This window comes from Brachyistius frenatus, unplaced genomic scaffold (genome assembly GCF_029030835.1).
Source record: "Brachyistius frenatus isolate BFR_SWC_R1_liver_20210118 unplaced genomic scaffold, ASM2903083v1 Contig_369, whole genome shotgun sequence".
NCBI lineage: Eukaryota > Metazoa > Chordata > Actinopteri > Embiotocidae > Brachyistius > Brachyistius frenatus.
In genome coordinates, this window is record NW_027210968.1 from 49,326 (window position 1) to 62,161 (window position 12,836).

General features: G+C 43.3%; 1 protein-coding gene across 1 annotated transcript in view; it reads right to left on the reverse strand.

The window, feature by feature from the left end:
* The window catches only part of LOC138636329 (neural-cadherin), a 136,887-nt gene that overhangs the window by 39,783 nt on the left and 84,268 nt on the right, over positions 1-12,836 (reverse strand). Inside the window, exons 12-14 of the mRNA XM_069724286.1 lie at positions 10,423-10,595; positions 9,233-9,400; positions 1,415-1,664 (exon numbers count right to left, since the gene is read on the reverse strand). Coding sequence (XP_069580387.1) covers positions 1,415-1,664; positions 9,233-9,400; positions 10,423-10,595 — 591 coding nt within the window. The remainder of the gene's footprint in view (positions 1-1,414; positions 1,665-9,232; positions 9,401-10,422; positions 10,596-12,836) is intronic.

Genomic DNA, 12,836 nt, shown 5'->3' on the forward strand with positions numbered 1-12,836 from the left:
CCACAAAGCAGCTTGTCAGCTCACTTTCAAGCTCCGCTAAGCCAATTACAGCGTTCGATGTGGGTTTGTTCAAAGCCAATCAAAGTCAGGAAGTGTTTTCTCCTCTTTCCTTCTCCTCACCCGCCTACAGATGCTGCTTGGGAAATGAGTCACTGTTAAAACGAGGCGGCGTGAGGCTCAAACCACCAGTCGAGGCTGTTTTCGTCTTTTTTTTTTTCTTCTGCCGGAGACGACCGGGGATACGAACCTCACTTCATTACTCTCTTTCCTCGTCATTCCCCAGCGCTGTCACTCGTTATGGAGCTTCTGTCGCTCACCGAAGGCTTCTCTACCTCAGCTGGTCGCAGATGAACAGTGACTTTCCATGTGCGAGTAAACGTGCAACTAGTTTTAAATAGTTTAAATCAATGACCCAACTTAAATTTAAACCGGATACGAAATAACAAATATCCAGATCCAATGTAAGTACAGAAATATTATTCAGATTTGGGTATAACCTGTTCAAATGTTGTCTTTGTCACTCACTGATTACCTCGCTTATTAACTCCTTCATATAGTTTTTGATTTTTACCAGTTTTATATCACTTTGTATGTCACTATAGTAACCAAAAGAGGATAACATCTCAATCACACAAGCATTATGACATTTCAGACCACAATCAGTCCATTTCCAAACTGTGTTTGTCACGCAGGGCTGAACCTGATCGTGATGAACTCTGACACAAGAGTTTGTGCTGTTGACAAACTGCAAACCGTTTTGACAGAACTGACATTTGAAGAAACGCAGAGTTGGACAATCCAAGCTGGAGGAAGCTCTCATGCCGGCCGTTGCTCCGTTCATATCATGCGATTCAGTCAATTCGTCCAACCGGTGTAAGAAGTGCTTGTCAGATCGCTTTGAAAACCCCACACATCTCCCCAACGTCAGATTATGGGAGTCAGATTATGTTTGTCCCATCTCCTCTGTCTGCTTCACTCGCTGTGATTGGTCGGCTGTGCGGAGGCGGGAAAGCACACGAGGTGTAAACTTCTCTCGCAGGTTATTTGTTGCAATTATTTGCGTCATTTTCAAATAAACAACAGAATGCAACACTATAAACAAAGAGAAATGTCATATTTCCACCCTGTTTTCGACATTCCTTTTCTTTTGATGTTTGATAGACGCTCCTCCGGTTTTGCCATCTCATTGTACACTCTGCAGCGATGGTTCGATGGCCCCGTCGAATAGTGACTTTACAGACATTTATGTAAATGAAAATCTTCGGGATTATTACTGTCAAGGCTTTCGTTACCTTATTCTGTATCCTGCATCCATTGTGTACTGTGTACGTTGTCCGTAACCTTGTTGCAGGCAGTTTACTGACAAGTTCTCGACCTCGAGCGCACAAACACACACCCTCCGTCGCCATCTCACCTGTCACGTTGACGTAGACGGTGGAGAAGGAGGCGAGCGGCACGGCGGCGACGTTCTGCACGCGCACCCTCAGCGTGAAGAAGCGCGTCGTCTCGTAGTCGAGGTTCTCGGCCACCAGGATGGACGCCGAGCCGTCCGCCCGGTTCGGTTTGATGTAGAACCGCACCGGCATGTTGGTCTCAGGCACCTGACCCTCCTCCAGGTTGTAGGTCACCCGGGGGTCGCCGAGCGGAGACGTCGCCTTGATTGTCTGATGAGAGATGGGGCGGAGGAAAAGGGTTCGAGGTCAGGTAAACAGGAAGCACATTTTCATTACGGGATTAATCCAAAACCACAAACACTGCCCGGTGTTTTTCTCATCGCTCTGAGCGGTTTCTTTCCCACTGAGTGTACGGTTGAGTGCAATGTCACCCGTTTGGTGGAAATGCCGTTTGGAAGCCTTAAGTCTGATATTTTGCCCCATTGCCAAACTACACTTTAAGGTATTTTCACATTAGCTTCCCTTTTAAGACCCAGAGTCTACGTACATTTTTATACACAGTCTATGGTTGAGTGACTGGAGAAGCAGAAAAAAAAAGCAAACTGTCAGGAAATGGCACGGGGAACTGTATTGGTGTCACACACACCTGGGGGCAGCAGGGTGGGCCCGCCAATGAGGCTTTACAGACATGGTGAATTACACCCACCTGTTCACTCAGGGGGAATTTTCTGAAATTCAGTAATGTAAGCTCTACTAGTTTTCTATATAGTGCGTATTTTACAGTTTTCCAGGATGTCTATAATAACAGCAGGAGGAGGGGAGAAGGAATTGCCGTGGAAGTTGTTTGACTCGGTTGGAGTATTAGTGAGCTTTATGAACATGGACAAAACCAGTGGCTAAAGAACCAGTGCTGTAGCTTTGTTTCACTAGTCGGTGCTCATAAAGTAGACATCACGAGGGTTTCAGATTCTTATACGAAGCGCTGTGGTGGATGGCAGTTTGTTTTAGGATATGGAAAAAGATCCCCAGGAATATACACAAAGAACTAAAATATTGCACGGTCGAACAGTAGAGCCGCCGAATGTCTCAGCTCCTCAAACCTCTGTGTATTCCTTTTAGGCTTTAAGTTTACAGCTGCAGACCTGTCTCGACGTCTGAGCCAGTAACTCCCACAACGCATCATAATCCATCACAGATTCAAGCCAAAGAAGAGTCTGCACTGGTTCACGGCGACATCATGTTATCGCACAGCTGTTAGCGTCGACGGTGAGGTCGTTCGTCTTCATAACGGCTCCGACGGCTTCCAGATCCATAAACCATAACACTCACCAGAAAAAGTGACAGCCTAAAATACACAACTACATTTCAAAGAATGCGTCGTTTCAACGGTCGGCGCGGCGGCTCGGTCCTTCTATGGAAACGAAGCGCTCAAGGAGAAAACTCTTTTCCAAGACACCGAAAAAGGTTTCAGCTTGTGCTTTGTCTATGTTTTTCTTTGTGTGAATTTTTGGAAAATGTGTGTCAGTTTAAGTGTGTTTGTGTGTCTGCGTTGTCTTGACCTGCACATCCACCATCAGCAGAGCTTTTAAGACTCATGTTATTCTCTTGGCAGTAGATTAAGCTGACTTTAGACAGAAAGAGAGAAGACGTGTGTGTACTTGTGTTACTCCTGCCGTGGGAACATAAATCTGTTTTCGCAGTCACATTGTGGGGACCTGCCTACTTTTTGAGGACAAAAACAAAGTCTCCACAATGTAAATCATAAAATGTTTTTATGAAGACTTCGTTAAAGATTCATATGCGTTTAGGTTAAGTTTGGGATTAGGCTTAGTCTCCAGAAAATGAATGTAAGGCAATGCAATGTCCTCTGAAGGGATAAAAAACATGATTATGCGTGTGCGTTTGTGCGTGTGTGTGTGTGTGTGTGTGTGTGTGTGTGTGTGTGTGTGTGTGTGTGTGTGTGTGTGTGTGTGTGTGAGAGAAAGAGAGCTTTGTCCTTCCTGACCACACACACTACCAACCTTGCCAGGGAGGGATTGTATTTTCCACGGTTGACTGATGCCACCGCACTTTACAGTAAAAGTATGACCTGGACTGTTAGACACACACACACACACACACACACACACACACACACACACACACACACACACACACACACACACACACACACACACACACACACACACACACACACACACACACACACACACACACACACAGGTGGAGAGCTTCTGGTACCATATGTTCCAGAACACACTGATTCATGCAGGTTCACTGCGTCAGTCAGAAAACTGTGAACAGATTTGCGGTGTTGAATCTTATCTGTCCGTTGAACCCTTTAACATCCCACCTTTACTATCACTGTCCATCCTAATGTTTCTAGTTGTTAGGAAGCTTTGGCAACTTCTTGACTCACTTCGATTCAAATTTTTGGTGTCGTGATGTAATTTTGATACGATAGGAAATGGAGTTTCTATTATTTTGGCTCTTACTCTACTTTCCTTGCCGACTGAGCTGCAAATGAATAAATGTCGGATGGTTCAGCTCGCTGTTCTTGAGGAGGACTGTTGTCTGACTAACAGCAGTCAAGGTTTCCTTGGAAGCATCTTACGGTCTTCTTCTTGTATAAGATAAGCACGACTTATGCTCTATCTAATGCATATAATATGATTTTGTAGTGCTTGTTTCAATAAAATTCAAAGTCGGCTCGACCGGCTACTAGCTTCCCCCGTGTTGCACTATTTGCATGTCAGGAAAATTGGAATCGCTTATATTTGAATTGCTAAACTTAAATTGCTTTAAAATACTACACTTGCACTATGCAAATGACAGATGAAATACATGCTATTTGTGGGTGGGGGGGGGAAGAGGAGGAGGAGGAGGAGGCATGATTATTTTTTGTCTTGTGACAGAGGACTGACTCAAAGAGGAAGAACTCTTGACTGTCATCATCCTGCAGGCAGAAAAGGTTAATGACGACCACTTGTCAAGACTTCACCGATAAAGCCGTCTTAATTCAAAGAAAATGTAGCGGCGTGTGTGTCAGCTTTACCTCCACATCTAAAGATGATTCTGTAAAAAGCACAGAAAGTACAGCCGCTGCAAAATCCTTTGATCCATTAGATCCGGGACATGGTTAGCCTAGCTTAGCGCAAAGACTGAAAACAGGGGGAAACTGTTAGCTTTGGTTTATTGACCGGGGGAGAGGGGAATGGGGGGAGGAGGAGGAGGAGGGGGGGAGGAGAGAGAGAGAGACCACCGTGAACAACTCCAAAATGTTGTCGCCATTTCCACCACATGTAACATGTTTCCCCTGAGTGAGAAACGCTGTCCGCCACTTCAAACACCAAAACCCTCTCAGCCCTCCGGCTCCCGGTGACCGCAGCAGCTCTCGTGTCTTCACTCGCCCACTTAGCATGTTGGGAAGACGACGCACGCTCCCAGAAACAACTCAACATCGCCAACAAAAGTTCAAAAAAATATCACCAAATGTCTTGAAGCCGTGGGCTGACCGGGGATGCCTCGTCTCCCGAACTCCATTTATTACATTCTTATAAGCGCCACGTTACGCAAACCCCCCCCCCCCCCGGGACGCTCGGTTGCAACAGAATAACATTTTCTTTTTCTTTATTTTATTTTCCTGCCAGTGGAGTTTTTTTTCTTTTTTTTTTCCACTTCTCACCGCATTTGAAACCGTTTCCTCTCATTGTCTTGTTTCGTTTCCTTCGGTTCTCTGTTAAAAAAAATTGTAAAAGCGACGCAAATTCACGACGCGTCCGACAGCGCGAGCGTCGGCCGTCCGGTTTCCAGGTGAGGAAGTCGTGTCAGGACGCGGCGCGGCGCGGCGCGGCGCGCCTCCGCTCGCGGCGGGCCGACGCAGCGGAGCGTCACCGAATCGGCGCTAATGAGGAATCATCTCATTAGGCATCAGCGCAGTGGGCTGAAGCTAAGCTGATCAGTGCCTGCCGTCTTCTCCCACACACATTAACGCCTGTGGAGATATCGCAGCGGATCGCTCTCAGCTGGTTGCGGCTGGTGCCGAGAGTGATTCAGCAGCTGGAACTCAGATCGTCCTGTCGGCTTCAGCTGGGTAAGGGTCGTTAAGGTCAAGGAGAAGGTCTCTCTATTTTCCTTGACATACATGTGATAAGTAAGCTTTTTTAAAAAAAAAAAAAAAAAAATTATTTATCCGAGCATAACATCATTTCTGTTTAATGTCTTAGTGTGGAGCCTAATTTGCGCAAGAAAGACACAAATCAAGAGAAAAGGGGAAAGAAGACAGTCCGGTCCTGCCCGCTCTGTCATCACATATAATATTAATGCAGCTGCATTTACGATATAGTTGTTCTCATTTGCACATTTTTCTAATCAAATGAACCAAAATACAGGTTAATAGACATGATATATATGACGATATTAACGTGCAAACAATTGGCCGTCTGTATTGCACACGACTCTCTAAATGGCTATAATGCACACGGCCAGAGATCCTTCAGTTCTACAAACTAGTAATGATGCGTTTTATCTGATGCCGTCATTGTGGGGTCATTCTTATGCTCCCTTAGATGTATTATAGGGCGCATCATGGAAACATGACACGCACTGAAAAACTTTGGCTCACTTGAAAAGTCAGTGATCACAAAAAAATATTTGACGTTGATTCAATGTGTTAGTTTACATTCTATCCAAATAAAAAAACAACAACCAGAACCATAAATTCTAGGGGTTCATTTAAATGGACAGACTTATAATTTTCAGCTATGAAGTAGGTATATAAATGACAGATGGATGGATGAAAGGTTAGCTGCCTAAAATAAAACTACTTTTGATCATTAGATGCTTTCTAAGATTTTATTAATGCATCGATAGGCTGCCAGAAATGAGTATTTATTAAGGTTTTTCTTTCGTTGAAATAAATATAAGTAAATATTTAAACTCTTTTTGTCGCTCAAAGACAGATTGTGTGTAAGAGCCGTAGAAAACAAGAAAACAGGAGGAAGTCAGCTGATGAGGAGATTATAATAACCTGAAACTCACTCATTAACAGGAGATGACTTCGGCAGGCAGGCAGGCAGGCACGCGCGCGCGCGCACGCACGCACGCACACACACACGCACACACACACACACACACACACACACACACACACACACACACACACACACACACACACACACACACACACACACACACACCCAGCAGCTCCCACCTCTGCAGCGTCTCCCTGCCTCTACCTACCTCGTTAACAGTGTGATTAACAGACCTTATTAAGGCTGCTAAATTTAAAACAACAGTTCCTCCACAGTGCAATTAACACAGCAGAGGAGATGAAGGAGGAAGAGGAGAACGAGGAGGAGGAGACATTTCATCATATTGAGTGATTTGTATTGGTCGGCAGTTTTGGGAAGTTTTACATATTAATCCACTGAATTTAACGGTAAATTACTGTTTTAAACTTTATGTGAATATAACCAGAACATACAGAAAGATAATTTTCACTTCATCAATGACTTTTTGGAGTGTTTTGATTGACAGGTAGTCTTGAGACCATACTTACACGTTTACGTGGCATAAATAATATAATTATTGAAAGAATCAGCATTTTTGCAAGGGCAAATAAAAGAAAAGATGCATGGATGAAGCGAGAAAAAAAAAAAAAAAGATTCCCTGAGGACATTTGGAAATTGAAAAATGTTACTGTCGGAGAACCAGACGTGATCAACAAGGAACACTTGTGTGTAAAATGAACATGCCTTCAAAAGGCTACTGCTGTCCGCTGATTGAAGGATAAAACTCACGTCATTTTATGTTTTTCCAGTTGTAAACAAATCTCCTTAAAAGACCAAAGTCAACAGTGTCTTTCAGTATGATACCTCTTTCCTCCCCAACAATTGACTCCTCTCCCCTCAACCTCCCCCCCACCCCCACCCCCCTCCTCCCGCCACCGTACCGTCTCTGTCAGGTTAAACACAGTAATTAAGCGTGTTTTTCGAGGTGATGAGAGTCCATTGTGACGCTCCGACAGCAGGTGTAATTTTCTCCCCTCGCCTCAATCATCTCCGACAGGTGGAGCTGTGGGTGGGACAGCCTCCAATCACCATCATCACCATCATCACCATCATCACCACCGTTGTCATCATCATCGGCAGCGTTTTTTTCTTTTAAAAGTCTTTTCAGTAAAAAAAAAAACCCGGGGTCCAGGAAAAAATTAGCACGAAAACACACACAGGATTACACACAAACACACACCCAGCAACTAACTGACTAACCTCCATGAAATCAAGCAGCTGCAGGGTAAAAACTCCTCCACCTTCTAAACCAGCGGCTTAGGAAAAGAGAGCAAATTAGGATGGCGGGATCAAAAGAGGAAAAAAAAATAAAAATCACCGGAGGTATACAAGCCAACTGCGTGTGTGTGCGTGCGTGTGCGCGCGTGCGCGAGTGTGTGTGTGGGTGTGTGCGCGCGCGCGTTGGCTGAAGCAAGTCAGGTGAGACAGACTCGGGGCGGGTTTGTTGTTTGCTCGGCAGAAAATGTTTGGAAGTGCTCGGCTAAACGTGCTGACACAGAGGGAGAGAGAGCGAGAGAGTGAGATGGATGAGCAGAGGAAGAGGAGGAGAGAGGGATGAAGAAGAAGAAAGTGTGTTTTCTAGCCTCCTCGGGGTGCTCTGCACAGACGTGAAGGAGGATGTAAATGAAAGAGAACTTTTTATGTTTTTTTTTTTTACTGCTGGCGTTTAACATTCCTCTCTCTTTACATGTCTCACCCCCGTCACTTTCTTGATCTCAGAGCTACTTATTCTGATCAGAAGAGGAGTCTGAGCCTCAGTTTCCTGATCAGCACCTTTCCAAGAAACTTACAGCAGTTCAAGACGTCGTTACAGAAGTCACAGCAGCCAGAAAGGAAAAGCCGGATAATCTTTAGACGACCACACATACACCAATACGATGATTTTCTTGCAGGTTTTTTAGGGTTGCTGGTTATTTTCTTCTTAAATTTTAAGCTTTTTTTTTTTTTTTTTTTTTTGGGAGCGATGGAGGATTTCTACCAGACAAAACACCCAAATATGATCAGTTATAGCTCCACATCCGTGAGGCTTTTAAAGACGGACACTTTGGAGAATTTTGAATTCTCCCGATCGTCATCACCAGGCCAGAGTGAAATCTAGAAACTCCAGCTAGTTAATTGCTATTGGACAAGTGTCTTAAAATCACATTAAAAAAGTGTCTTTATTCTCTGTATTTTTTTTTAATAATGGTGGAAAACTGATAGCTTAGTGCTGTGTTCAATTAATCGCAGAGGTAGAAAATTCCCAAGTTGAATATTTCAAGTTCAAGTCAACATGGCTTGACGGTGAGAAACGTGTGTTCGTTCTGCAAGGCAGAATATGAACATTTGCAAAGTCAGCAGAGCTGAATTTGATGCATGAAGGAAACAGAAGATCACCAACAGATATAAGAGTCTACCACACGTATTATATCAATTAATCAGAATATGTCATTTTGGTGGAAGCTGCCATGTTGAGTGACATCAGAACATTTGCTTCTGGTGAAGTCAGGCTGCATGAAACTGGCTCGAGTTTCCCAGCTCAGACTGGGAGAGCTGTTCCAGACATTTCCAAGTGGGTGATCAGTAATGTCGAAGTTTCTGGAGTTGTCTAGAACGCAGCATCAGAATCGCCCGAAATCATCAGAACCAATGAAAAGCTCAGGTTGAAGGTTTGAAACAGCACGATCGTAATTTATAATGACAAACAGTCTTCAGTTATTCTGTTTTACCCTCCTGTGTTAAAAAAAAAAAAAACTCTGCAGCTCCGCGTCCTCTCCACCAACTCACCACTATCTTGGCGTCCCGGACGGTGTTTTCCGGCACGGTGACCCAGTACTCGGGCTGCTCCCAGTGCGGCGGCTGGTTGTGGACGTTGGTGATGATGACGGTCAGCTCCACGGAGCTGCTGCGGTTCCCTCCGTCCGACGCCACGATCTGCTGGTTGATCCTGGACGTCTGCGGGGAGACGGACGGGGAAATGATCGAGGTGAGTGCTGCTTCTTTTATTATTTTGTTTCGGGTTGTAATTCAGGTTTTCACAACTATTGTTTCTGAAGAGAACATTTTCCTTTTCTCAACTCAATCAAGCAAATGTAAAGACACTTTTTTTTTGGTGCTACTTTTGAATGTTTGTGATTGAAACTTGGTCCTGTTATCTTCAAAATCAAATTTTGGTGATCAAGCAGCAGTTTGACGGTTGGGAAATGCCGCCAAACACTTGTAAAATCAGTAAATATTGGAGCAGAGCGGAAAAGAAAAAATGATCTTTTCAGTTTGTTTGTTAAAAAGTGAATAAAGAAAGCGGGTGGGGGTAAATCTGCCTTTACTAAATTATTGACTGAAGTGCTGTTTAAAAAGAAGTGAGAGGCAGAGACGAAGAACAGAGAGGAGATGACAGTGACAGAAGAAGAAGAACAGTCGGCATCATTCATTGTAGACGTTTGTTTAACGGACGGATTCACTTCACTGTGGATTATCAGTCTGACTTTGTAAGATTGAACAAAGTAGAGGAAACAGCCATTAAAGATTTACGACAACAGTCTGTTTGATGGAACTTTTATTCTTTCCACTGGAAACTCAACCTGCACCGTCATCATCTGCACAGCTTTGTGTACAGGCAGAGGATAGACTGATTTAGACATTATCCCTCTTGTTGTACAGATGGTCAAGCTATGTTTTACATGAATTTATGTTTTTGTGATCTGGATCAACACTGTCTCCAAGAAATTACTTTCATACAGTATTATATAAAACATTATTGGTGATCAGAGTAACTGCTGTCTGGATTATGTTGAACTTTAGAAATGACCAGAGAACACTTTTGAAAGAGGGAGGAACATTTTTTTGCTTGGTGTTACCTGATCAATTGGTGACAGCTAATAGGGATAACACCTTGAACCCATTGAAAATCCAGGCGTGGTTTGGTCCATTTTAGGTCTAAATTAAATCTATGAAGAGGCTGTTAGTGTGTTTCTGACCTGTGAGATGGGGTGGTTGACATAAATCCAGCCGGTGCTTGGGTTGATGTGCAGGTAAGCCGGCTTCTGATTGGATAGCGAATAGGTGATGGCCGAGTTGCTCCCCTGGTCATCATCGTGTGCGGCCGCTCGCAAGAAACTAGTTCCGACTGGAGTGTCCTCCCTCAGGAAGTCTGAGAGGGAGAAGAGATTGACTGTCAGGTAGAAGATTAAACACCGTTGATGTAAGTGGTACCAGCCGCAACTACTGCTGCTACTATTGGGACAATTATCACTAATAAACCGTAACTTGTTTTATGTCTACTTCTTCTGGTAGTGCTACAACATGGACTGCCACTACTGGTTGGGTAACTGCTGAAAGTACTGATAGTGCAACTACTACTGTTGTTACTACTACTATCCTTGTCTTTTTACCGCTTAACCTAATAGTCTGGCTACAGCTGATAAGGCCTACGACTGATATTACTGCCACTACTGGTACTTGGGCTGCTTGTATTGCTACTGTTACTGACACTGCTACTACTGGTAATAGGAGTACTGCCACTACTCGTGTCACTACTAATGGCACTCATGCTGCAGATGATTTTACAACTACTTCTTTTCTTCGACAACTCCAACTAATGCTAATGCTACAAGTACTGCAATACCGCTGTTGATACTATTACTACCACTAGTGTGTGTCACAGCCGGTGACACAAATATGACTTCTGCAAGTGCTATTACTGGTACTGGTAGGTGTACTGCTGTAAGTACTGGTACTAGTACTAATACTATATTGTTCCTATTCCTTGTAATACCACAATTACTGCTACTGTAATGGCATTGCTACTGAAACTACCTCTTCTTCTGGCACAGGTTACTACTGGTACTTCTACTACTTATATTACTACAGGTACTTTTACTATCAGCACTTGTACTGATGCTGGTATTATTTGTACTGCTGCTACTATGGTTACTTGTACTGCTAAGTACTTTTGCAGCTGCCAATTGAGATACTGCTAATGCTACAAGTGTTACCTCTCTACTGGTAATACTACTACTTCTGCCACTACTACTGCTTCTAATACTAACAGTACTTCAGCTACTGCTAAAATTATTAGTGCTACAAATTAATACTGTTGGTGCTCTAAAAGGAGTATAATTTTAAACAGTGCTTATATTTGTGTATTTGGCACCGTTTGTCTCGCAATTAATCTTTACTTCCACAGTGCCAATGGACGGATTATTGAAATATAATATAATTGAAATATATAGGGTCTGGGTACAGACCCTGGGGGCCGTATAAGGTTCAGGGGGCCCCTGGGCCAGAACCTCTGTTTGAATTGACTCAATTTTTCTTGTTGGAAAGTCAATCGAACAACTACGAAGAGACACAAAACAATCAAAGAGATGCAGAACAACTGCAGAGAGAAACAAAATGACTGCAAAGAGACATGAAACAACCACAAAGAGGCATAAACATCAGCAAATAACCCCCCCCCCTCCAAAAAAAACAAAAAATAAAGCAAAAGTTATATATTTAAACCAGCATGTCGCGTCTCCATTAGATGACCATGATGCAGCGGCTCCAACTAAAATCAGATTCTGACTTGTGCTTTAGTTTGAAGCATGACCAGTGAATTTCATTCAATTTGACTGAACGCAGTGTAACAGCATGTTCTGTGATGGTAAGCAGATATTATAATAATGGGAACACAGCGTTGTGTTGTGTCAGCAGTGTGTCACCTCATTTTGTCATTTCTGGGTCTCACTTTGCAAAGTCAACAGATGCATTTTTTTAATTTATGAATATAACCTCCAATCCTGCTGACTGTGACGCGTGTCAGCGCTGATCAGACGACAAAAAAAAAACAACGAGCAGATGGGAGGTCGGCCTCCGCATTTCCCTCTGTAATACTGCATTTCAAGCATTGTGTCAATAATGTCTTTTTCACATTTGTGGGTTTCGCTGGATACATTTCAACTAAATAACCACGTCAGATCCTGCTGAGTCTAATGTGTGTCACAGAGAAACAACCAAAACAACCAGGAGGAGCAGACGCAGGATTTCTCTGCCTCTCAGAGTTCACTGCAAGAAAAAAAGGCAGCTTGGATCACGATGGTGGATAATGCCGCACTTTCTTTCTTCTGTTCAAGGCAATTCATATCAACAATAAAATCTGGAATCTCTGCCTTGCTCATGAGCTTTTCTCAACCTAACCAAACAACCTGTGAGCGCACTAAACTTTGATTTATTGTATGGAGTTAATTGATGAATAACTGTTCGTACCGTTTTTTTTTTTTAAAGCATTCTTTGTTTACTTTTTGTGTCTGTTGGAAAGTGCTGTGTATATATGAATGAAAAAAAAAAAATTATTTTGCATTACAGCCACTATGACTTAGATAACCCAGATAAGCATGAGAAAATAAGTACA